This window comes from Pholis gunnellus (assembly GCF_910591455.1).
Source record: "Pholis gunnellus genome assembly, chromosome: 20".
Taxonomy (NCBI): Eukaryota; Metazoa; Chordata; class Actinopteri; order Perciformes; family Pholidae; genus Pholis; species Pholis gunnellus.
Window position 1 is genome coordinate 11,836,475 of NC_136547.1, and position 27,885 is coordinate 11,864,359.

Sequence of the window (27,885 nt, forward strand, 5' to 3'; positions counted from 1 at the left end):
TGGAAAAACAAAACATAAGTCATAGTTTACCTCTTCTGTTGGCCTCCACTGACTCCTGAGGGAAATATTTTAGCTGCTTAATGCTTTATCATGTTTACCAGCTAGAGGCTACCTTTTTCTGTCTACTGTTTGGTGCTGAACAGGTAACGTACTGATGTTACTGAGGGCGTTTAACTAAAAAACTAATATAGCAGCTTTACGGTCTGTTAAAGTTATTATACGTTGGTACAAACTGACAGTGTGCAAACTTGCAACTTTAATAATGTTGTACAGTACGATTTCAACAGCAGTCTTTACAATGCACCCAACCCTCTTTTCCCCCCAATAAATAGAATTTCATGTTATCTAAGCTAATTATTATATCTTCCTTATATCTTCATCACAAAGATTTATTTTTTTCAATAACAAAGTGGGGTTTCAATGTCTCGAAGGATTATCAATTTACAGTCACTGTCAAGGATCAAATGATGTCATTCAGTCACACATCACATTGAATTGTAGAAATATTTGGTAAATTTAACAATTCAATGTTACTAAAGTCAAAAGCAAATAATCATCCTGGTCGAACAGGCTAGTTGGATACATTTCTAGAAAAAAATCTTTTCTCTTTTTCTCAGATTTCTCAGACAATTCAGACTGATTTCCCAACTTCAATTTAAGGATTTAGTCAATACGTATTTTGAGATTTGAGTTAATATGCAGCATAAAAATGTGCACCCCATAACCTGACACAACAAAATCAGCGCAGTAATGAAGGCACTTCATTCTGTAAGAGAAGATAAATCACAGTTGTTTGAATGAAAGGTCAGACGAGATACAACAGCCTGCATAGCGCGGCTCAACACGAAGAAACAAAACGTCACTCATTCTCAACAAAAAGAATCTGTCTATTGGATTATTTTTGGTAACTAAAATATTACTTGATAGAATAGTAAAACCTCCACTCTCTGATAGAAAAATTACTTTATGTACGTCTTGCTTAGAAACATATAGTATGTACATACAGTGATATCATCTTTTGTCAGTAGGAGTCCTGTACAAAGAGTCCACGAATCCAGAGATGGTGAAAATCCCTACAGTTGTTGTCTCTTGATTTCATTATGACCAGAACAATTGTCTGAAGTGCTCAGATCTAGAGCCACGCTGGGAGTCCCAGCGACGCTCGGAGGACAGGAGCCGGGCTGAGGGGCCTTGGCAGCGAGGTGAGGCCTCTGTGCAGAGGCAGGAAGGACCAGCTGGAGCCGCCGTCTGCTACCTGTTCCTCAGGCTCTGTAAGAGACTATAAACGTCGTCCTCCTTACTGAGGCCCTCAAACAGAGGAATCAGGTCTAGCAGCTCCGTGTCCGTCATGTCGTCGAACCAGGACTGCACTGGGACCTGTGGAGAGAGAGAGAGAGAGAGAGAGAGAGAGAGAGAGAGAGAGAGAGAGAGAGAGAGAGAGAGAACAGAAGAGACCGATTTCATTTATTTGAAGGGAGAAAACTCTGAACGTTGATGCCAAAGTGCTGCATTATAGGCGAGGAGATGGTGCGAGTTTTGTGTAAATAATTAATTGGGGAAATGCATCAAAGGCATGAAGAGTGGCAGCAGCAGAGGAGCGAAATAAAACTGGGAACACTGCCTCTGGTAGAGCACGGTCTCCAAAACAACAGTGCAGATTAAAGCTGACAACGTCTGGCAGAAATAATCATTTACCATCATTAGTAACTTTGTAACTAACTTATTTTGGTTGTAGCCGTGTATTCGTCAGGATTTTGAAACATAAAATCTCATTGTAGCCCACATTTATATATGTAGATTCACCCTAAAATCATCCATGTTTAGGGGTCATGTAAACAACAGGAGTTGAACAAAAGCAGCAAGATTGCTGTGACAAACACTCTAAAAAACAATTATCAGATGCCGTATTGGGCAGAATTTTAATTTCAACATTGTCTGTAAATAACCAACCTGTTAATAAAGTCCCTCCACCTCCAATGTCCCCCATGGGACCACATTTCGGTTTCACTGTTCAACATCAAGAGGACTGACTTACCGCGTTCTCAGGGTGGAAGATGTAGGAGGCAGGCGAGTTGTCTATGATGATGACTTTACTGAGCTCTCGGCCCAGCCGGCTGAGGTCTTTGACGTAGTTTCCTCTGTGGAAAACACACGATTCCCTGAAGAGCCGGGCGCGAAACACCCCCCACTGGTCCAGCAGGTCTGACACAGGGTCAGCATACTGGACGAACCAAAAAAAACAACCATCAGGTTAAAACAGTCCTAAAGCCACATCACCAGCATCTTGAGCGTTAAAACGTTTAAGCGAACCTTGGCTAAGCTCGCTGTGAAGAGGACGCATTCAAAAAGCTCCCCCATCCTCTGGAGGAACTCGTCCACGTGGGGCCTTTTCAGCACGTACACCTAAAATAAAAAAAGGCACAAAAATAAACACGCCACCAACACAACGGTAGAGTAACGAGGCCTGGCGTCAACCGTCTGGTAAGATTAGATTAGTCTCAGTGGGACGCCGCTCATGAACTGATTGGTGTGAAGTTTTACTGTGTCCCAGTCTACTCAATGGGGTGGAAAAGGCTGTAAAGACTTCATTTAATAGTTGCTTATTGTAAGTTATTTATTGGTGTAATACGTTTTTTAACTAATGACATTCTAGGCTTTGACCCTTGACCCTTAAGTCAGAAAGTTTCGTACATGGTTTGTCTTGAATATAAACCTAAGTGAGAGTTGACCTTTTAGGTTTTCATTAGTTGAGGCTTCCGTCTGTTTCACCAAAAAACTCACAGATTTCACCGGTAAGTTGGATCACGGTTCTGTAATTTGCGTTCATATTTGACAACTTCAGAATAAAATGCAGTAAATAAATACATAAAACACACATATACACACACACATATCCATATTTGAAGCCTCTTAAGAGACTTAGAAAGTAATACAAGTAATACATGTAAGTATACACGCAAGCATCTGAACTGGCCTGTGAGGATTAGACATTTTCAAGCAATACCCATCCCTTCACGACAACAGACTTTGTGTTCACATTTGTCATTTCTGCTCGTCATCGTCCACTTCAGTAGGTCTCCAGAGGTTAGTTGCTGACCCCAAGTGCAAGTAATCAAGCATAGGCCGAGACAGATACAGAAAGCCTATCCTGGATTACTTGAACCAGGTCACAGCTACAGTCTGGCAGCTTCTGCTTCAAACAGGACGCAGAAAATAAACCTTTGTACGGAAGCACAACAATGCTGGTCACAATGCGAGTGTAAACGGCGCCTCTGTTTCTTCCTTTGTGCTGAGCTTTCTCTCTCAAACACAGACATCAGTTAAAGAATCTCTTCAGCTGCTCACTCAACAATATCTTCAAAATGCTTTGTGACATGTGTTTACCAGGCGAGACAGTCACGTCACGGCACATCCATCTTTACAGCGAGCAAAGACACCGAGAATAAAACTGAATAAATTCAAAGAGGAGTGTATAAGCTGTCCCACTTTTGACGTAGCCACGAGATAATAGAGAATAATAAATACTAAAGGGAGGAAAATGGAGCCACAGCTTCCGAGGGGGATCTTATAAATTAATACATATTATTCATATTTTATTCAAGCCCACTTCTCGAAGTCCTCCATATCAGTGCAACAGTACCTGATGAACAATCCCATCAATCTCCACTGGAACAATGAAGTCTGCATTGCTGATGGGCTGCAGGAAGACAAGAGACAGAGAAAGAATTCAAAACTTGTGTTTTTTGTGCTCAAAACAGCACAATCTGACAAGTATGCAGCTAAACCACAATTTTGTTTAAAGAAAAATAGAGAAAGGTTAAAAATACTCCTATAAGGTTTCCCCAGGCTAACTAGGGAGTCTTTAAGCACACTGTGGTTCCCTCTGCTCCAGCACTCTGTTTCTCAGTGTTAAATAAAAACCAGGAGTCAGATTCCGGGGAGAAACCCGGGAGCTGAACAAGATGACAGACGTGAACGCGGGACAGGAGTGCCGGCTTGTGTCATCTTTAAAAGCAGGAAAGGGGAGCGAGGAGAGGTGCAGGAGGTGGAGGAAGATAGATGCTGTAGGGGTGTGGGTGGAAGACAAGTGGAGGGCGTAAAGACGAGGATGAAAGGATTAGGTGGGAGGCACGGCGGTGTCATGTTGGAAAGGGAGAAAAAGTTAAAAAGGTGACATAGAGGCAGAGGAGAACATTTTTTCTCTGAGTTTAAACAAGCAGCACAAAGAAAGCTTTTCCGGCTGTCACCTGGTTTGTTGTAGACACAGTAAAGGATTGAGGATTATTTAGAAGTATCATTTTATAAGCTGAATTGACTGTAATTCATCTACTCATATTTAAAAATGCAGGTAAATCTGCAACATCAGTATTCTTTTGTAAAGTAACGCTTAAGATGACTTATATACTACACTGACTAATTTATAATGTTTTTTTTATGTATAATTCTGCTTTACAAACTCAGATATATTAAAAACATTTTAGGATGATTATCACCTCCCCATCCCATAAAAACAAAAAAAGGAATTGTCAGATTAAATCAAATCCTGTCCTCAATGTTTGGACGATCTGAATATCTAAGCTAGGCTACTAACTTTCTTTATCACCACATTTAGCTACTGCTTTATTTATGACGTGCAACAAGTTATTATGGCGAAGATGTTGGAGAATCTCAATTCATTTTTAAATGTCAGGAAACTGGCCAGAAAAGGTCTGTAAATTAGCTTTAGCTTAAGCTTAGCTAGCTTAGTCTGCACTACAGCTAGCTGCTAGCTTAGCTACTGCACTTTGATGTTGTTGTTTTCACCTCTACTTTATGTTTCCAGCCAATTTTACACGCTGCTTGTTTTCTCTCTCTTCCTAACTCAGTTCTGACCAAATATGTTTAGTTACTGTGTTTTTGGCAACCTTTACTTTAAGTCACCCTATTTAGCATTCATACACTGCATCTGAATATTTAATACATGCTTATAACACACTAGGCCTATAATGTAGCTGTAAGTAGATATAACTCTGCTGTATAAACAGATGACAGATATAGTAAAACACAGTTGTAATAATGTAAAATCTGTCTTTCGAGGAGAAATTCCGGTACATTAATCAACACTTTACAAACCATTTGTTAAATGTCCGTATACTGCTTATAAATAATAAATAGGGGAAAAGTTTAGTAGGATTTTCAGGGTGGACATATTATTTAATGAATTCTAAACCAGCCATGATTGAATATAAACCGACACACATCCCTAATGTTTGTACTGCATGTGTACATTTAATGCTTCAATGCTACAGTTAGCAGGTACAGTTCAACGCCACCCAGCAGAGGGGGTGTGTGCTGTAGGAACACTAAACACAGCATTTTGACCTTCCACATGTCACCTGTTTAATCTGTCTAATATGAACATGATGGCGACAGTGGAACAATAGACCTACTGTGCTAGAGATGTTTGGTGATGCAAGAGTGATACAATGCACAATCAAAAGATCCAGATCCCAGACAGATGTGAGTTCTTCTATGAATCAGTTTTGTAATATATTCAGCTGTGGTTAATGCTGACACCGGAGAACGTAAAGACTGCGGCCTCCATTGTCTAAAAACAGATCCGGTAATGAGCCAAACCAGTGACAGGCATTGGTTCAACTTTCACAAAGAGAAAAGAGAAAGAGAGAGAGAGAGAGAGAGAGACGGAGGAAGAGACTTGTTATCTGCCTATTGCTCTTCTGCCGAATCGCTCCATCGTCTGAAGACTGAACACACAACAGCTGCTCTGTAATGGGCCCGGATCCGAGCGGCGAGAGATATGGGTAATGGAGGAAGATGTATGTGTGAGCGAGATGGAGGGAGAGGGATGAAGTAAACGGGGAGAATGGAGAGAGTATTTGTTTTATGGATCTCTGCTGAACCGGCGTTGACCTCAACAGACTTAACGGAGGGGACATCTTCTGGACTGTTTCAACTGATGAAATGATTCCTTTTTAAATACATTGCACATGATTAAGTAACACTTAATCATTTGGTATAAACCTGCCTTGGAAAAAAACTTCCATGTCTCATTATAGCAGGTTTATCCACATACAATGTATCTGAAATTACCTCGCATGACAGAAAATACATTCTACATGGACTCTTAATCAGAGCAAGGAGAAAACTTATATTAAAAGCCTTTTAGGGTTCGGAATTAATTTCATTATCGATTAATAGCAGATTATTTTCTCATTGATTCATTTTACCTTCTACAAAATGCCAGAAAATTGCAAAAAATGCATCACACGACCTTGTTCAACCATTACTCCAAAACCCAAAGATGTTTAATGTTTTTACCATCATAGAATACTACAAATATTCAGAACTCAGAGACTACTAAAAGCAGGGGATTTTGCATTTTTCCTAAAAAAATATTGAATACAAAACAGTTGCAAATTCATTTTCTGTCTATTGACTTACCAACTAATCATTTTAGGCTTTTATTAAGTCTGATAAATTGTTTTAGAACTGGTTTCAACCTCACAGGGTTAAGAAGGCCTAACTCTCTCTTACATTGTGTGCTTTGTTTCTCATGATTTGGCTCTTTGGTTTCAGTTAATAGTAATGCTACAGCACGATATTAAAAATGAGCATCTGTCTTTTTGGAACCAGTTGCAATACAACAATGCAAATGCAGTAAATTTCACACATTAATGGTTTTCTGTTCGGTGTTTGTCTGCACAGAGCCTGACCTCAACCCCATCCAACACCTTTAAGACGAAGTGGAACGCCGACTGCAAGCCAGGCCTGACGGCCAACATCAGTGCCTGACCTCACTTTTGCTCTTGTGGAAAAATGAGATAAAATCCCAGCAGCCAAGTCCCAACATCTTATGGACAGCCTCTGTGAAAAAGTGAAGGCTGATATAGCGGCAGATTAACGCCCATGATATTGTAATGAGAATGCTTTTTATTCTATTTCAGTGCTTTATCATCTTTTCTCCTGTAAGGCAGCATTGGTTGTGAGAAGTGTTATATAAATAAGCTTTACTATTATTCGCATATATCCGATCAGCCATTTTTACACATCCAACACACACTGGATCTTCTAATCCTGGAGCAGGCTAAGGAATTATCTTTTCATCCATAAAATAAAGGATAAAGCAGACAGTATGATGTGTTATATAACGTTTCTTTTTTGGTCTACGTCCATCTGTGCACGATGTGAAATGTCCCTGTCAGTTCTGCTTGGTTTTCTGCTCTTATTGTCTAATTCCGATGGGGACTTTTACATTTTAAAATGAACATGCCCAACATTGTCATCCAAAATTACGTCCTAACTTCACGTCTACAAATAAATAATCTTCAGGAGACCCTGCAGGCTTTTGAACGGAACTGAAAATGCGAAGTTTCTGTCCTCCCAACTGATTTTCATTTATTGCATTGCCTGAATCTATTTCATACCGCTAAATGCATTTTGACGGACTGGGTATACAGTGTGCAACTGAGTTCTCTCAAAAGGAGGAAAGAAAACGAGTTTTTGTGTGAGTTTCTGACTTGTTTTGTCAGGGGAGGAAAATAAAACGCTTCAGACTATTAGAACAGAGCCAGGATTTCTAGGAAATTCATCCCGCGGTCATTCAAGGCAACAGTACTCTGTATTGGACACACCCTTGTGTGTGTGTGTGTGTGTGTGTGTGCGTGTGTGTGGCCCCATACTGGCTTGTGACTGTAATGGGTGGTTCCAGCGCTGTGTGTGAACATTTTTCTCTTCCATTTACTTTCCACAGCAAAGTAATTCCAGGTCATATGAAAATGTACTTAAAGCCTTTTCTCTGCAGTTACTTGAATGAACAAACGGTTTCCTTTCACAGCTGAATAAAACTAGCGCAAACACCAAAGATTATTCAGCTTCACCTTGAGCTATTTTCCTGCACAACTCTCTGGCTTCCTCGTGCTGAGGACAAAAGGCACTCAGGCACAGATACAGTAGACACAGACGTAATAGGATCAGCTGAGGCAGAGCTGTGCTGAAGTGGGTCTCTGGGTGTGCCAGGTGTGTCAGAGAGACACATGGGTTTATATGGCCTTGTCATTTTTCATCTTTCATGGTATAAATATCAAGAATTCTCCTTGGCTGAAAATATTTGCGCATCTTGGTCTTATACTTGCAAATTATTTAAGATATTTAACCAACATGAACGAACACAATCATATGTTACAGTCTGAAGGGACAGCCAACGACAACAGTACACAGTCAAATGTATGTGCTGTTATTGAAACATCATGGGTTTGACTTACAATCATGGCCTTCTACATGACTGCACATTGTCAAATGAAGAAGTGGCGTCGTAAAAACAAGCACGCAAACAAGTGAAAATCATGTATCCCCAAATTTTAGCGATGCTAGCAGCGTAGCTCTTTGCATTGTTGCTCCGCTGGTCCACCACATTGTATCAACAGCTATTGGATAACTAGCATATTTTAGCACGCTAACGCCACAGACTAAGATGGTGAACATGGTAAACATTATATCAACAAGTTAGCATTGTTGATTTTGAGCATTTTAGCGCGCTGACATTAGCATTTAGCTGATATGTAGGTGGTTGACTCCCAGGGAATGAGTTGGTGGTGAAGCGTTTAAGGCTGTTAGCTCTTAAAAAGATGACATTCTGTAGATACGGAACATGTTTCTTCACAATACAGAGATGATACTTCCTGCCAAACAACTGGTCATGCTGATGAACTGCTTGATGCAGAGGATGAATTGGTTGCCATGCGAACACCTTGTTTTAACTGGTGTATAAAAGCCATAACGCCCTCACAGGCGTACTTTCCTGAGATTATGTGTACTAGCTCAGTGGCACTTTGTGCTAATTGTCCTCATGCCATCGAGCCCATATTCACAGCAGAGAATGTCATCTTCTAGATTTATTTTGGTTTAATCCTATTATCCCTCTCAGGGTGAGAAATAATAGCATGACACGACTGAAACCACGAGTGTCTATACTCAAATGTGTACTTGAGGGTTTGTGTGTAAATTACCTTAAAGGAGCTGTGTACGAGGGTTTCGTCCAGGTCGATCACCACGCAGCTCTTTCCGTAGTCATCTATACTGACCTCTGGCAGGAGGAACTTGGCTGGAGGCTGCAGAGACAATACACACCTTTTACATTATTGTGTATATACAGAGGTTCATAAGACGGAACAGGCTGCAATTTACACTCACACACACACACACACACACTCATAGCCATACTGAGGGTGTGATGATGGATGATAGCTCGGTTAGAGTGTTGGAGATTATCACTCGGCCGATTTGGGTGACAGTAAAGAAACAATCAACAGCATAAATGACCTGCAGGGAGGTGTTATTTTGATACTTACCGTTTTGGTTTGTCGTTGTAATATTTCAAAATAGCTTAATAGTACTCCTTTCTAGTATTTAAAACTATTCAATCAAACTGTCAATCTTCAGAAAATGAATCTGCAACATGTTATTTAATCAAAAGTGCTAAAAGTTTCCTTAATTCCATTTTCTCTAAAAGCTAAATTAGTTAACTTAGGGTGGGGGTCTAAAATTAATATTGCAATATTTATAAGATATTGATAATAAAATGAATGTTAGATGCAATGAACTGTCTCCGATTGTTGTGCATTACATCGGTCAAAAAAGTTTCAAACATGTAAAATTAAATTAACAGTCCTCTCTTTTAATGATGTGGATTTTGTACATTCTCGTGTGTGTGAAAGCATTGTAGTATTTCATATCAAATACGGATTCATCTAATCATTATTTTCATTAATTATTGAGTATTGACATTATTTGTCCTCAATAATCTGTTAAATCATTTAGTCTATAAAATGACAAAAATAGTGAAAAAGGTCCATCACAAATTCTCCGATCCCAAGGTCACGCCTTCAAATCTATTGCATAATTCAAATAACAGCCCAAAAATGATAACAGGAGATACTCTTATGTGAGAAGATGCATGGTGGGAATGTTTTTCCTTGACATCTTATATCAAAACTACTTGTCCATTTGGTAATATTATGACACATTTTCCAATTTTTGTTGTGCCTCTTTGTGCGGTTCTACTGTACGAATCCCTGCTGATATTCTCTGTGTTACCTCATGTTGACTGAGCTCTGTGACTGTGCTGCCTTCAGGGTTGGGAGATGGGGGGGGGCGGGGGGGGGGAGCTTGTGTCCTCTGCCAGGCAGGCCTGGGGTTACAGACAGGCACGGGGCAGATGGTGAGGCCATAGGGGGCACGCTCAAACACACACACACACATATAGAGGTGAGGAGCAAGGACTCTGTCAATCTTACACATACACACACACACTTGTGCCGCTGCTCAATATGCTACCCGTTCTCTGCATGTGTCTGTGTTTTCGTGCTGTCTGTATTTATCATGTCTTATCACGGGACTGCATGCTGATGTATCGTGGGAAGGATTCCCTGTGAGCAAGGACACTGAATGACATCCTGTCAGGCCGCGATGAATGCAATTACATGCAGGTTGAGCAAAGAAAGAGTGATTGACCGGGACCTTGACATTTTCACTGGGGAGCTGCACCGAGATAAAGAAGCTCTACACCTGCAGCCACAGCCAGGAGGCACTATCCTAAACTGATAACATCAACTCCAGGTTGTGTTTTCTTTTTGGCGCTCAAAATTAGAATCACAAAAGAATATGGGATGCATTTGTATCCCATCGGAGGGAAAGTAAATTAAGTTGTATTACATGGACAGTATATTTTTGATTTGGGGATTATATGGGCAGAATTATAGGAATATTGAGTCATCAAAGTGTGCTACAGTGGACGATTGTGGTGTCGATAACGGCTGAAACATTATATTCTGCATTTACTCTATTCATTAATGATGTTCTGACTATAATGACATGCATCTACAATGTAATTACTTATCAGTAAATACTTCTTCTTCAATCCCGTGACAAATGAGCATGAAAGCCATGAGATGCAGCTAAAACCTGCAGAATAATGAAGTTATTGGGCTATAAGGATTGTTTTTGTCAAATTTTCAAGCTACAGTTATGGATGCTTCATAGAAGAAATTAGAACTGTTGACATATATATCAAGACACACCTAAAAATGACCTTTTATCTAATTGCAGTTACATTGTGACGTGTTATAAACCATTTAATAAGTGTCTATAAAATGCTTTGAAGGGAGGGTTAAATTGAAGTGTTTATTTCAAAGCCTGTGTGTTATTATATATTTGTATATAACTGTACTTGGTAATAGTAAGACAAAGAAAGTAGCAACAAGTTTCAGAGACGTCTTATTTGTCGAGTTTCTATGTTGTTTTAAACTTTGAGTTACAGTAAAGAGCGACGCAGACAACCTGTCCAGGTCAGCTCGAGTTATTTATGTCGCCTCTCAGGGTCCTCGCCCCGGACCCTGCCGGGAATACAAAGAGCAGACCTTATCGCCACATGCCCTTCCTGCCATTGAAGGGAGGTGTGGTGTAGTTTAAAGCTTGCCTGCGATGTGGGATGCTGTGAGTGTGAATATCCTATAATTACAGTAAACCACAGGCACAGCGTAGATTCCAAAATAACTAAATAAACTGCATCTTGAGCAAAAGCAAAGCAAGTGAATTTCTAGTACAAACCATTGAATCCTAGCCCCCTTCTAATGGACAGTCAGCAGTTCATTGATTGATTGATTGATTTTGCTCAATACAGACAAATACCTATTCAAGTGTTTTCAGAGCGAGTTGCCTATTTGTTGATCCAAAATGCAGCTGTAAAGGTCAAGCTTAAGATTCAATGAATCTGATCCAATAAGGAAATCAACCTCTTCTCTTCCAGTGATTGGAGGAAAACGGGAGAAATGGACAAAAGGACAATGCCTGAAATAAATCATACGATAACGAATGGATTTGGATTACTTCGACGGTAAGCGGCACAAAGCAAAGCTGCCCGATTATCAGGATGGGACAGTGCGAAAGAAAAATCACCTTTGTGCCAACATCCACATGCAGCTATAGAACGATGAAGCACAGCAGAGGGAAAGAGGTTACTGTGATGGAGCGAGATGAAGAAAAATGAAAGATAATAATACATACACTGGGGATGGGAATGACCTGGACCTGGTCACACTGGAGAAAATAAACAGAGAGGAAGAGATTGAGAGAGACAGGGTGGTAAAACCGAAAACGCAAAACAGTGAAAAATCTTTGCGAGGAAAAAAAATCAACGACGTCTATACTGTAATCGACAAATGCGCAGCGAGAGGGAGAGGGACAGAGAAAATGGACGAATAGTACACACTGTGATAGTGAGATCAACTTGCTGAAAAACAAATAGAGCTGCCATAGTAACAAACATGTCTGGCCAGAAATCCAGCAACAGTACGCTGATGGGAGGGACTCCAAAAGCAGACCCGGCGCTATAACACGGCTTTTTATGGCGAGGTTCACTCAAATTGAATGGGGACTTATTTGTTAAGTTTTGGGGGCCCGGAAGCGGGTCAGCGCCGACCGCACGTGTAGTGTCTGTAAAGGGCCACGCATTCCTCCCCTGAATGAGAGACATTTACAGGTAAACAGGAGTGGAAACGTGATACGACATTGCTCCATTTATAGCCCGGCGTACCGGCCTTGGCAGCAGAACACCGTGTTTGCGGAGGAGCTTCGGGGGTTTTGGCGCCTTTTTCCCCGTGGCCAGAACCTTTTCGCTTCACACATGCTCACTACACTGGTCAGAGTGTGTGTGAGGAGAAGGGGGAGGCGTGGGTGCCAGAAAATCCATCACACCGGACACACACAAGGCCCACTTTATGGGGATTAAAGCAGTGTGTGTGCATGTGTGTGTGTGTGTGCGTGCATGTGTTGTCATAGGTGTGTGGTAAGCGCGAGCGACTGTGTGTATGTGTGTGGCTTTTTGAGCTTCTCAGCGTGCTCTGCGCTCTGTGTTATTTCGTGTGTGCGGTTGTGTGCGTAGGCAGATATCGAAGAATGCGAGATGGGAAGCGAGCCCGTATTTTCAAGCAGTGGATGGTAAACAACCTCTGGGTTCAGCGGGTTTGTAGCAGCTGGAAAAATGTGTGGAGGGAGCGCTCAGCGAGGCAGCACAGCGCCTCGGCTCTCTGCAGGGAAAGGCAAACCCTAACAAGCTCCCTGTAACAAAACCCAACAAATGTTTCTCGTTACCGGACCTCTCCACTCGAACTACGACTCCTGTTATAAAATATCCGCTAGTCACGTGGATGCAAATGGTATGCAATTTGGGATCTGGCCGAGAATGATGCGAGAGAGAGAGAAATGAGCTTCACCTTGGGAGGACTGCCATTCTCCTCTGGCGGCGGGGCCAGAGAAAGTGTCTTGTTGTTGGCGGGTGGTGGCTCAACGTTGTAGTCATTGTAGTTGCGGAAGCAGCAGAAGAAGGGGCTGAAAATGCTCCGGCTGCGATGCTTCTTTAGGCTGCTGTTGGACTGGGAGACTGGAAGAGATAATGAAAGAAAGAGCCAGGTTATTCGCATATGGCAGCAAGTGAGGGAGGAAGTATTCCAGCAATGGCACACTGTAAAAATACACTGATACATGTAAAAGTCCAGCATGTTGTTTGACAAATATCCCTTTTTGCGTGTTATACTATATATATTATGTAGCATAACACGCAAAAGGGGATATATATATATATATATATAAAATATATATGTATATATCCCTATGTGAGACATTAAATGGCTCTCATGACTTTGAATCAAGTGCTGCTTTAGTGCCATTTCACAGCAATGTCACCTGTTGACAGCAGGTATCATATTTCAAAGCATTTCAATGAATGCAAAGCAACCTCTGAAAAAAAGAAAAAAGACAGAATTGATGCCTAGAGTGGCAGACAGACTGCATTTCACATGCATCATCACATTATCGTGACAGAAGGGGCTGAGATGTATGTTGTACAAGAACAGCGAGGGAGCACAGGGACAAAAATAGGCTTCATCAGAGTGCCCTCTGGGAAGGAAGTCCAGTTAATTAACATCAAGAAAGACGGAGAGAGCAAGACAGACGGATTAATATCACATATGTGGGAGAAAGAAGCAGAATATATGACAATACAAGAAAGAAAATGTTGAACCTTTCACATTAAAGAGACCCTGAATCTGACTGAAAGCTCCGGGGAGACAACAACATACAGGTTCCTGGTTACATCATTCCTCCAGCACCGTCTCTGAAGCCCATGGCCTACTTTCACACTATTGTATTATAAATATTTTCTGTCTGTGAGGACGAGCGGATAAAAATAGAAATTTGGGCAGCGCCAGTACAAAGGCTAAAATCTGACAGAGCAATTATCCTGAGGTGATCCTGAAGGAGAAATTCTGCCAGTTTAATTGCTTTAAAAAGGTAAATTCTAGGCATGGAAATCCCAAATCTGTTCAGGACTTTGAAGTGGCTGACTTTAGCTGGAATCACAATTTCCGTGCCTCGGAGCGGCCATCACACAGCGTCCCTGCCGTCTTGTTAACGTGCTCATACAGCCGTGTGACACAGGCGGCCCAGTTAGCCATGCATGCTGAGGCTGTTTGCAGCCTGCTCGTGTTCTAAGAGCCTTCAGATGGTGCTCCTGGATCTATCCTTGGCTTGCTCCGACTGGGTCCGACAGGCCGCGGGGCAGTCCGTCGTCTTTGTTCTCTCCCGTCTTTGTAGCCCAAAGCTCGCCGTGGCTCTTGCTCTTCCCCCGACAGATGTTCTCGTGAAGCCAAACAAACACAGCTATACGGTCGGAACAGGAAGGCAACATGCTGTGTTACTGACACCTGCATGAAGACTGAAGGGGAAGTTCTGTCCTTGTAGACTTAGATGCACTCACTGCTGGTACAGCAAATAAAAGTACACCGACTAGAAGTGTACACTATATTTCTCTATGCACGTCCACGGATTTTAATGTAAACTTTAATGTTTACTGCTACATACAGATAAAGCATTAATGGTTGAACACGACAGGAATTCATCTTATTAGAGAAAAGGCAAAACAACACACACTGAAAGCATTAACCCCATAAGAGCGAGGTCAATCACACACACACACAGTTGAGGAAGTCTAGTTAAGTCGCAGGGACTTCATGTGGTGGAATTAAATACATATGCCAAACTTTATACTGTGGCACGACCTTTAAAGAAAATTAACCAGAAAATGTAAAGGGTTGGTTCACCCAAATACGCTATAATGTGAACTGGCAAAGCAGATTTGTTTTAATTTTGAGTGAGTGGAATATCCTCACAGCGTTGAATAATGGCACCTTTTTTTAGGTTATTAAGCTGTATCTAATGGCTTTGTTAGTACTTAAAAAATAATATAATTTATAGATGACTACGAGCAATTAATAAAAGCATTATTAGAAAAGGTTTCATTTTCACTAAGGTGAACTCCACAAACAAAGTTGCGTTCACTTCATTCGCCTTGGTGGTGGCAAAGGAAATACTAAACACTTAAAACCGGGGCAAAGAAAAGCCAAACTATCTCGTAGTAAAATAAAAGGCTGTAATTGGACCATTTAACTCAGTAAGTTTCCAGTTTGGAGGGACCCTGAGTCCTCCCCTTAAAGTTGGCCTCCAAACCCCATGATCTCATTCTTCGCTCCTCCATTTTGAGACCCTCCACATTTTCCCGCCCTGGTCTGCTGCCCCCCTGAAAAACACCCCGAGAAAAGCAGGTGGGAGAGGGAGAGCGGGAGAGAGGAGGAAGAGGGGTCTCGGAATAGGAGAAATGGGTGGAGAATGGGTGGAGAGAGTCACTGGGGCGAGGCAGCCTATACTCGAGCCTGATTCTTACTCCACCCCCTCCTGCACCACCATCCTACACAAACAGAGCTTTCCTTTCTCCCTCCGACACAAACAACATAGCTGAGAGTTGACTGCTGCCGGACGCCGAGCAGACACACACACACACACACACACACATAGCAGCATATGTTCACATGTTCAGGCAAAGGGCCACGTGCACGGTTATCAACAAACCGCATACTTCACACATTGACACAAACTTTTTTTCTTTCGATGTCCTTGCTCAGGAATGTGACTTGGAGTCGGCTCGCCTTGCAGAGCAATGCTCCGGGAATAACGGGAAAAAGGTTAAAGTGCGACATTTGCCATTAAAAATACAGGAGCCTTGAACTGCATTAACACAGCAGGAAGTTCAAATCAGCCAAATGAGACACTAAAGCACCCAGGAAGCAGCTGATAGCCTGCGGTTCTGCTAATAAGGGATCCACCTCACTAAAATCTAAGTAAAGGGTGTTGCATGAGAGTGGTTTCACTGTATCTAACAAAAGCTCCCTGGAGAGAGAGAGAGAGATATGAGGCCAAAGCCTCCTCAGAGCAGGTGCAGAATTATTTACCCAGTGAATACACTTCATTCGATCAGCATATTCCCTTGATGAGAGCGCTGTAAAAAAAAAAAAAAAAAAATCCCTTTAGGGCAGCGCCTGTGTCGGTGCTCCGGCAAAACGTTAGGTAACAACGATATAAGGCTCTCCCGGTCAATCAGAGCCAGCCGGGGCCCGGGCTCTCTGTCACATGTTCAGGCACAAACCACTAACCAGGCCGGAAGAGGGAGAAAACGCAGGAAATTCTCAGCATTCCTGACAGGAAGAGATAATCACCCCGTGACCCACAGCGTGGACTAATGCCAAGCTCCGAGAGGGAATATGATCCGCGGCTTAGCTCAAGACTTTTGAGGTGGCCTCTTTTTTACTGTAGCTTTAAGAGCACATAAAGTATGCACCCAATCAAAACACAACATGCCACATTTGAAATACGACAGTAGGTTTAAGTGGAGCTGCTAGATGACGTCTAAAAGGTTTATGTCAGGACATTCGTCACTCTTGAGCCAAATGCTTCTGGATAAGTAATTTAGCGGGGCGAAAAGTAACGGTCAATTCAGGTTTATTACAACTTGGCTCTTACTTTCATAACTAATGGAAATGATGTTCAAAACTATCAACATTGTGCTCACCAAGTTAACCGCCGAGATCTAGAAATATAACCACATTGCTACAACAAACAAAAGTCAGACGCGGCAATAAACACTAGCGTTTGGATGATCACACAGGTTTTACGTGGATCTGCTGATGCGAACAGGCCGTGGGTAAATCATAAGATTATGCAAAAGAAAGTTGATTAATAATCATATAACTTGATGCATTATGAGCTGCATTTTTCCTCCCGTTTGGTCCGACCGTGACACCATCTGAAATTGTCAGAATTAAGCCCTGTGTGCAAATTAACATATTCTATAATACACGGCTATAGCGCCTGTGTGACAGACCTTGAACTGCACTTCAGCAGCAGTTAGTTGACTAGCCGGGCAGGTAAAGTGTACAGTACCTGGGGGGCACGAAGGTAAATGTGAAAAGGATCCATTGTGCAGCTTAAATAATTAAGATGGAAAACGGGTCGGTTTTAAATGGCAGTGCTTCGCACACACACACCAGGATAAAATAGCTGCCACGGGGATTTCAATGCTATCTCTGCTACACAAAGCTACTGTATAATGAGAATAACAAGCCTTCCTGACGTAGTGGCAAGGAGACACAGGCAGACAGAAATGAGCCCTTTCATCGCCTCAAACAGTGGGCATGCTTTTTTCCGATTATTTCCTACCTCCCCTCACTGAGATTTTGAGTGTGGGGCGTTTGCATTCAAAGTGGTGTACCAGTTGTCTATGGCTTATATAACAACATGTGACGTAAAATACTTATTCGGCTGCAGCCAAAGTGAAGAACAGTACTCTACAGAGATACACTGACAGGTAATCCACTATTAGCCTGGAGCATCTATTGTCTTGAGCTGACAACATTCAGAGGCAGAGAGAGCACCTGAGGAAGAAGCTGTTTCTGTCCCAGGCTTTCACTAACAGCAACAGAGGAGCAGTGAGGGGGAACTCCTTGTTGTGTTTCAGCAAAATAACAGTGTGGAAGGAATCCCTGCAGTAATACACTATACTTCCAACAGGCTTGATAAAAGACGGTTTGTAACACATGTAACATATGTAATTACATACATTAAAGCAGAAGCTTTTTCCCCTCCAAAGTGACCATTTCCATTTATTGTCATCCACACATCAGGAGCCAGTTCAGCCGTTCAGTGTCTTGCTCAAGCACACTTGGACATGTGGACACCATGAGCCTCAAAGCCGGCCTTTACACCAACTCTAATCTTTTGTTCATCCCAAAACACAGATTATTGATCGTTTCCACAAAAGAGAAAATCACACCAAAAGAGAGGGATCATAATTAGAACAGATGGGCTTCTAAAACAATATTTACACCAAAGAGCCTCTGCTTCACAATCCACTTGAACACGTGTCTGCTGCTCACACACACACACACACACGCACCAAATCCAAACAGCTGAGAGGAGTTAGGTAGCATCAGATGAGCTGAGCCTGACACTTCAGCCTGTGTGTGTGTGTTGACCCTGCTGAGGTCCGAGGGTGGGTGGGTTATGTGTGAGGCCATCAAGGCAGTAATAGCACAGTATGATAAAATAAACTCCTGTTAAGCCTCCTTACTTCACCACATAGACAGCTGAGGGCGGAGTGAAAATGACAGGCTGTGGAGGTGCTGTACACTCAGTTCTAGCAGATGCCTTTAGTCACACTCACTGACCCTCAGCTGTCCCTCTGGCTATATTTCCCTACTTATCTGGGGGGATTCACATACATATACAGATGTATATATATATATACACATATCCTACATGACCTTATGTAACTGACATTTATTCCATAACCCTGTTACGTTGGAAGTCAAGACATGGTTTGCTGAGATTTAAACACCTAAACCACTCGGTTGGCACCCATGCATGTCGTACTGCAGGGTGCTAATTCTCCCAGATGCTGCCGTGAACTCTGACACAAAGATGTGGGCTGGTCTGCCCTTGCTTTCCAGCCTCAATGGTACAGCGACGTGGGCGCTGTGGGGGCGGTGCCAGCCTGCCTGCAGGCCCCGGAGGAGCGGGGGGGGGGGGGGGGCTGCTGCTTCTCGAGCGCGCTCGGCGTAACGAAGGAGATGACAAGCGCCGGGGAATTAACCCACTGAGAGCTCAGGGAGAAATAATGAGGGAGATCTGACTGTTCTGCTGCAGTTACGCAACCGGCAGCAACACAGCCCACGCTGTTTGAGGCTGCGGCAGTTTATTATTTATATATCTTTTTATATTCTCATCTACAACTGTGCGCACAATGCCAGAGGCTCAGTGACTGACGGGAAATCCTCCTCGCCTGTCGGTTAGTTAAAAAAACGTTATAAGATTTAATGTCAGATGGAATTTAAAGGCCTGTCTTAAGGCTTCTCTTGAGTACAGACATGCTTGTACACTTGGTGACCCCCGAGACGCTGTCCATGCAGCTGTAAAATTGGTCCTGAGAGTTGATCCGGTGAGCTGTTGGTGTGGAATTTAAAGGGGAACCTCAACAGTTTACTATTGATCCTCCATAAAATAAGGGAACTTACCAGATGAACCAAAAACAAGATGGCAACGGCCATAATGCAGAATTCTTTAAAGGCTTCAACACGGGGGTCCACAAACCAACGAGTGACATCAAGGCGACTACGTCCACTTTTTATATACAGCCTATTGGTAAACTCTCCCTGTTTGGTAAAGGACCACCTCTTTTAAACCCCCTATGACGAGTAAACTAACCATGTTGCGTAAATTCAGTGGAATGTCCCTTTAAGTTTTATTCTTAAATACGCAAGAACCCTTGAACTTAGCCGGCATCAAAACAACAAATTGCTTGTTATTTATCAAATCAGATTCATTCAGAAAGCTAACAAGTAGGTCATGTATTTGTGTGTGTGTGTTGCGGAGCCCTGTGTGTGTGTGTGTGTGTGTGTATGTTGTTGCTGCTACAGTTTCCCGAGCCTCTGCTCTCAGAGAGGCGTTCATCTCTACATTTCCACACACAGCATGTCCTACTTTGTGCCCCTTGAGATTCATAGCTAAACAGTATTCACCTTTACCTCCGGAGAGGCAGAAAAACAATTCCTCTTTGTGCCTTTTACAGCCTCCATACTCGTGTGTTCCTTTGCTCGTCGTGAAAAATTATGCACGATCCTTTTATGCTCCGCTGTCAAACATCTGACAAAGTGGCACGCAGCATAATTCAGGAAGGGTGACAGAAAATCTATTTTGGACAAAACATGATCTCCCTTTTAGATAGCCAATTACTGGTGATGAATGCCAGCCAGAAGAGGGCAAAATATGCAGGAAGGCCATCACCTTGTCAGAGCCAGGCTGGGTACCTGCCTGCAACCCAAGAGACACACAGATGCTATTTGAGCACTTTCTCCTGCTCTGTCTTCTTGACCCCCCCCCCCCCCCACACACACACACTCTCTTTTCTCCTTGACCCCTACCTTTCTTTGATCGTATTGATCTGTTTTGACAACGTCTGTTTGGCTGGATGGATGCTCGATTAATCCTAGCTTGTGGCGTGTCCGAGTCCACGCTCAACACGCCCGGTTAGAAAACAGGCTTTAGAGCAGCAGCATCCAGGGCTTCTGTGGCCGTCTGGCAGGCGGTTGTTTTGCTCCATGGGGATTGTGGTTTTTGGAGCATTAATAATGCGTCTTCACTGACTCACGGCCATTGAATGCCAAAGTGTCAAGATTTACAGGAAAGGCATGCGTGGTGTAATCCCGCAAAAATGCTTTGCGTTTAAATCGAGACACGACAAGCATGCAGCAGAGGAGTGTCAGTTGTTTGTCTTCTGTGTTCATTTAAGCGAAGTTTGAAGAGCTGAAAGCCACTGACAGCTGCAGTCAATTAAGCTAAAAACTGAAAACAGACACAAGACGCTTAGTATGGATGGAGATTCTTCTGTCATCCTGCACTAAAATGTATATTTTATCGTTCAAATCAATATAAACTACATTATGTATGAGTGCAATCACAACCCATCAGTGCTCAGGTTGGAGATCGACTGGGCAGAATGTCATTTTATGAAGAATCTACTAGAAATCCTACTAATAGCCTCTTCAAAGCCCAGGCTGGACATTTTGAAGTATAGAGGTTGCTCCAAAACAAACAACCACAGCGTATGAGCTACACTTGAGGCAACATTCAAACATAAAACTTTCCCACAATGCAGTCAAACATACAGTCCAAAGCACACAGACATAAAAAGAGGCCCAGAAAAACCCAAACCGTATGGTGTGTGCAGCAAAACTATCGGAATAACAAAATACTTTACTGAGAGCAGAGAAATGTGGAGTTTCTGATGTGGAGCAGGCACACGTACATTCCTTGAAACTGGCCAATCACATATATATATATATATATATATATACCCACACACAGACATATGTATGTGTATATATAACAACAATGGAGCTGGATCAGAGTCATGTGGATCTGTGGGCTCTAATGAACACACATACTGGCAGCATATCAACAATATAGTCTGTAACCACAGATTGATGAACAAATAAAGTGATGTTAAAGCTCTATTTTAAACTGGAAGCCTGTGCAGAGACTTCATAGCAGCAGCTATGTGAACTCTTTTCTCTCAGTTAAAACTGGATTCAGAGTGATGGTTTAAGTATTCACAGTCAGCCAGTGTAGGAGTGAAGAAAGCGTCAACCCACACTCTTTTCCCCTGTGGCCTCTCCGGGGACGGATTGCAGTGCGATTGCGTCTCCTTCACTGTGCCTCACAATCCATAGATCTTTACAGACTGCCTCGTAATTAAGGGCCAATTCGCTGATTTTCATTCCAACCTGATTCTGTATTGTGACATCTGATATAAATCTTCCTAATGCATTCTCTGTCGCCAGAGATAACCCTCATTGTATCTGGAAAAAGAACTCTGCTGGCCATTAAAAAACGTTATCAAAAATAATTGATATTTTTATAAGTTCTAAGTCCACCATGAAGGAAATGCATGAGAGAGGCATTAGAGATATAGAGCTTATAGAGCTGCTCCTTGGCTAGCTTCTAGATAGCCCAATATGGGTTCGTTTTTAAGATATTTCATTCTTTAAAATGAGGTTACTTTAAAGATTGACCTGATATCAGTCTACTTTCATAATTTCCATCCTTTTTAAAAAAAAACTTTTTAATAAAGAAATATCTGCTTGACTGGTGCTATGACGTGTCTAAGCAGAGGGCTAGCTGAGGTTAGCATAAACAATGAAAGCAAGCAACTTGCTTTACTCCGCTGTTTGTTTTTTATACTTCATATTCTGTACATATTAGGCAAACGAGATGTGATCACATATTATGTATTGAGCTTTAGAGGTGATAGGTGGATTTTCTTTTACCCTTGGACAGAGCCAAGCTAGCGTTTTATCTAACTCTTGGCAAAAAAAACAGCTGTTTTTAAAAATGCTAAGCAATTACGTTAAGTGTATGAATTCATCATTATGGATCAGCAGGAGAGATGTGAACATAAACTATGATTTTTAAGCATTGTTTCCAACTGAAAATAAGAGACTGATACATCAACAACCACCTAAGGGAGCCACTATTGATGATTGACTGTATGAGCTCAAACATAATGTCAAATTCAGTGTTGGCGAGTCCATTGCGGTTAATTACAATGACAAGCAAGCTCTGTGCGGAGCAACAAAACTTACTACAATAATACATTTATTTGCTACTTACAGCTGTAAAAACATTTCATTGCCGCTCGTTGTGGGACTGAATGAATGCAAAAAGACATAAATTAAGACAATCCCACAACTTCCACTTCAAGCATGTTCATCCGCACATTGAGGCCGGTCCCGCACAGTTAACGAGCTTACCAGTCAAGGGGCTTAGGCATGGAAGAAAAACATTCAACTCTTCCCAATCAGCTGCCCAGTATGGTATTGGACTAAAGTGATGAAGATGTGTCCAACACTTCCCTGGAGGTGCAGATAATCAGCTTTTCTGAGCAGCATCGGTTGAAATAGACTCATAAATCTGTAATAGGGGACCTGCACTTCAGAGTCTCCCTTTTTTTCCAAGTCAAAATGGTGCTCTGAATATTGACTTCACTGTATGCACATAGAAACCCAATGTGCTTCGTAAGAGAGGTGGAAGGCTTGCGAACGACATACCGTGTGCTCAAAACATATCCAAGAAATCTACGCCACCTATGGCCGAATTAAAGATCGTAATCCTCCTCTACAGAGTCCGGTCATCAGAGTGCTGTACGCAGCAGAGTGGCCAGTTGTGCCAGGGACTCTGGGGAAGCCAAAACTCACAGTAGCTCCCTAACTGTGCTGCACACACCCCTGCAGGTGTGGTCCACACATCATAAACACTTTATTAATGTACAGCAGCGTGTTCCAGAAACAACCTCAAATGCCAAGCGCGCATTAAATCACAGGCTTTTCTCCAGATTAATATATATAATTACAGCTTTAGTATTTTTTTTAATATAATTTTCTTTCTGGCAATGCAAAGATTTTCTAACCAACAAACCTTTGGGGGGAAATCCTTTTAACATGCCATACATAAATCCCGGTGCCTGCTGCTCCTCCTCGTCTATGCTCCTTCTGAAATTATATATCTCATCACCTTTAAAAGACATTCACATCAGCCAGACAGAGTACCTTGACCCCTGTTTTTTAAAAACGACGTTAATGAGCTCTGTGACGCTGTCTCGCTGCAGCCTTGAGCTGCCATTGGAGTAATGACGTGGGGGAATGGCCATTTATGTCTCTTCAGGACGCATATTACTCAGCCTCAGCCAGAAAAACCATGCATGCAATCGAAACAATTATAGTTTGTGTTTGTTGTTTCCCCCCCCCAGTACTAAGTGATTACAAAAATAAAAAAAAACTCCAGGAGAACCATTAAGCCGCATGCAAGAGGCAAAACTGACAAACACATAGCTGTGCAACACTAGAGCAAACTTAAAGAATAGGAATGATGATATTATGTTTTCTTATCGAGAACAAAGACCATGAAAAGACCAAAACCAATGACAAACTAACAAGAGTCGTCTCTGTACCCAAAGACTGCATATAGCTTCTTTATAGAGCTCTATTGTTCTTTGGACATATTTTATCATTACCAAGAACATTCCAACTGAAAATAGTCCCCAGCAATTTATTCTTACCCGAGTAGTAAAATGCACAGTGGCAGAGCTTTTTAGGATTTAAAAATGAACTGAAATGTATGTTTGTGACCCGTTTTTAAAGATATAAGTCTTCAGTAGTAACAAATGGGCTCGAGGTTGGAAGAGCCAGAGACAGGTTAAACAATAAAGTATTGAGGGACTGATTATCACGCCCTATATGACTACAAAAGCCAATATTTGTAAAAAACAAATTAGGCGTCAACCAGGAGCACCTAAACACATCTTTCACAATCCGTTTTAGTCTAAGCGCCTGCCATCACTCCTAGAGCAGCATTGAAGAGCTAAACTCAGATTTGACCTAATCTGATTCGGTTAACCAGCTCGTCCATCGATACCTGACGGACTGAGAAGTTATCAGACCAAAGCCTCAAAGATGTGCAGAGTGAGACAAAGGCTGGCCACCCAGTGACTCCCTGTGCGTTGTTAGTCCAGTCGTTGCATTGCATTGCATCAGATCCTGAAAAGTAAAAGGTCTGCCAAATGACAAGCCTCATTTGGGTTTTCTCAGCCTCCTCTGGGCTTATGTGCTGGTTCCTGTGAAATATCTGGCCTTAAAATAGTACGACATTGCTGATTTATCTAAGAAAAAAAAACTACAAGGAATGGTCTGAATGTGTCCACAATCATCTATCTGATAAAGTTCACCTCCAACACAGGCAAAAAATAGCCTTGTATCCACCAACAGTATGACACCACCTACGCCCACATTATGATTCCAACCCTCACCTCATTTAACATAATCCATAATGCAGAAAGATATATTCTCCACCTGACCAAACGTCTAAAAGAACTTGGCTCTAATGAATTACTACGTCTTTGCTTAGAATGAAACCGATAGGACTCTGAAAATAGCCTGCTCTCTGAAATATTCAGCATGTGAGTGTGTGTGTGTGTGTGTGTGTGTGTGTGTGTGTGTGCGCCTGCGTAATCATTAGTGGCTTCAGCGCAGCCCGAGCAGGTCACAGAGTAGCTGTCCTGGACAACAAGCGCTGTTTGTTGTCTGCTTTGACAGAGCCATGGTGAGCGGCAGGGACTCCATTCAGGAAGCTCCCTGGTGATACTGTGTGTGTGTGTGTGTGTGTGACAGCAGCCATTAGTGTGTGTGTGTGTGTGTGTGTGTGTGTGTGTGTGTGTGTGTGTGTGTGTGTGTGTGTGGTGTCCTCTCTGGTCAGCGGCTGAACCCAGGATTTTATCCCGCCAGATTAATTGTTGGATTCCACATGTCGTCTGGGATTTACTGTCCCGAGACAAGCAGGATGTTGCCGACAAGAACGTGTGGGAACTCTTAGTGAGCGATTAAAAATGTGCTAAAAGCAGCAGTTTTATTTGTCTTCTAACACATTTCCTGGATGATGCTTCATCACTTCAGTCGGCAGCGAAGCCGCGTGTTTGCTGTTAGTGATTGTTTTCATTGATTTGTTTATGAAGGTTTTAATTATTGAGGCGGCACCACAAGATTAGAGGAAGCTGAAGAGGAAAAGGAAATATCGGAAAGGTGCTGTGGTACATAAATCAGAATTGATCTGGCCGCCGTGATCACGCAGGTCCGTCCTAGAGTCGCTTCAAGCAAAGGGGATGAGGTGTTAAGGTTACGCCTCAGCCTCACTTCTGATCTAGAATTCTAATTTGTGTCCAGATCTTCATTTCATGACCTCCGGCCAGGAGGTCAACGAGTCAAGAGTGGTTCGCGTATGTCAAGTGTTGCTCAGCAGAGGTGATGCAGGAAAGTGACCTTTTCCTCAACAGAGCACTGGGTGTAGCAGGAAGTTGTGGTCCCTCTGGCCTCCAGGCACCCTGTGGCTCAGTGGGATGGATGCTGGTGGAGGAATGTCAGGGCCCTGAGCTCCAATCAACCATGCCCTCCTGCTCTCCCGTGGACTCCTGTGTATCCCACGTGTGGTTACGCAGAACTCCAAAGCCAGATTTTCTTGTGTGCTGGACTCAAATCAAAAATGTGTGACTGTCCTGCACAGACTAGAGATACCCGCCCCCCCCATCTCAAAGTTAATGAAAACTGGGAAGCTCCTGACTCATGAGGGGGATTTGTCATTGATGGCATCACCACATGGTGAAGTGGTGACTCTTGTGCAAAACAACAGAGAGAAAATGTGTTTTCGCTCAGCCGCTGTAATCTGTCGAGCAGCTGTTGTTTTCAGGCAGTTTTTTTTCTTTTCTTTTTACACATCTGGAAGTGGACATTTCTGACCTTTGTTAACGTACGTCGTCGGTCGGTTATTTCATGATTATTGGTTTTATTATCATGAAGCACTGTACAGAGAGGCTCAATCTTTCAAACATTCTCATCGCTTCAGTGAGGTGGTTTTATTCTAAGATAGACAGAAAAATACAGAAAGCTAAATATGTTTGTGTATCCAATGTGATTACTGGCTTTTGGACCAAAAAAGCAAAAAAAAAAAAGACTTCCCATGAGCACAATCAAATATGTCCCTGCTTAAGTACTTCAATTGGCGTTTTTCTTCATGCAACATGAAGCCAAACTGTTGACCTCTGGTCACTGGTGTCATTGGTAGTATACCAGGCATTTGACAGAGCACAGTGATGCATACTGGGATGTCGCCAGTGCAGAGGAGCAGAGTACCCGCCCCCTGTAGTAAAACCCAGCTTACTCCAAACACATATATATTATCACGTTCTAAGTAGCACCATGTCTAAACATTTTAAATGAGCTTTGGTTTAGCTCAAATGAAGCGCACTAAAGTTACAGTGCGCTCCAAACATGACATGTACAGCCGATGTGGAGAGGCTTCTTCATGTTCCTCTGCTTCAGCGGAACAATGGAGGTTCTCCGTCGACACTCTGTCTTGCTATTGAACCCGGTATCCTCTCTGCGCCGAGGGCTGCAGATCAGAATTTGGCAACCGAGCAACGTGAATATATTCTACAGCTGGAAATCGAAATTAAAATCGTGTGTGTGTGTGTGTGTGTGTGTGTGCGTGCGCGCGCGTGGCATTTTGCAATTCCTGTGCGTCTTACCTTTATCTGGACTTGAAGAAATGCTCTCCTCCTCTTTCGGATTTGCAACCTGTGTTATTATGGACGTGTTGTCCATGGAAACGAGATGTTATGCACCTTGGGCCGCACCGTTTTATTCCTTGGCAAACATTACCGAGCGCACTATACAGTCCCCTGGCTGTGTGTGCGCGGGCTAAAGCGTCCGCTGTTTGCAGCATTAAAATCCCATTTCATTCGAAGCATGCAGTCCCATTTCTACCTCCCCCCCACCCCCCACCACCACCACCCGGAGCTCACGAACAAGACGAAATGTCAGTGAGAAGAAGCGTCCGAACATCCGAGGTGACAGTCCGACGTGCAGGGGACAAACAAAGCGTCAGTCCTGCATTGAAGTCGTGTGTGTCCTCTGTTGCAGGCAGCATAGCACCCCGCCTGCTGCTGCTGCTGCTGCTGCTACTGTACGCTCCGACTTCTATCCACACACTATAATATCAACTGCGTGATACGGTTACGGTGTTTACCCAGAGATGGCGACCGTCCTCCTGCCACAGTGCCATGCAAGCTCACTCCCAACAGCACGCCTTCAGTATTTTTTTATGATCCTGCTCAGTCCGCCCACCACTCAGTGTTTGGTGTTCACTATGGCTTTACAGGGCTCAGGGCAGATTTACAGGAACTGATTTGACATTTTACAAGATAATATGTTTAAAGATGCTTCTAAACGTTTAAATTGTTTGTTATTATTTGGCACTGGAAATACGTTTTCTAACAACCAGGATTTTAGAAATACTGAGGTCAAGAGTTAATTTTAAAATGTTTTCTTCTCCTTCTTTTTATAC

General features: G+C 42.6%; 1 protein-coding gene across 2 annotated transcripts; it reads right to left on the reverse strand.

Moving 5' to 3' along the window:
• Window positions 1-278: 278 nt before the first annotated feature.
• Window positions 279-27,322, reverse strand: ctdspla (CTD (carboxy-terminal domain, RNA polymerase II, polypeptide A) small phosphatase-like a). Of its 2 annotated transcripts, XM_079181831.1 has the most exons (8): window positions 27,068-27,322; window positions 13,269-13,435; window positions 12,061-12,093; window positions 9,006-9,107; window positions 3,641-3,697; window positions 2,311-2,403; window positions 2,036-2,221; window positions 279-1,377 (listed from the first exon to the last, which is right to left on the reverse strand). In XM_079181831.1, the coding sequence occupies exons 1-8, from the start codon at window positions 27,141-27,143 to the stop codon at window positions 1,252-1,254; spliced, it is 840 nt and encodes a 279-aa protein (XP_079037957.1). In that variant the 5' UTR covers window positions 27,144-27,322; the 3' UTR covers window positions 279-1,251. The 2 variants fall into 2 exon arrangements, with proteins under 2 accessions (XP_079037957.1, XP_079037958.1); XM_079181832.1 differs by lacking the exon at window positions 12,061-12,093.
• Between the last annotated feature and the right edge of the window lie 563 nt (window positions 27,323-27,885).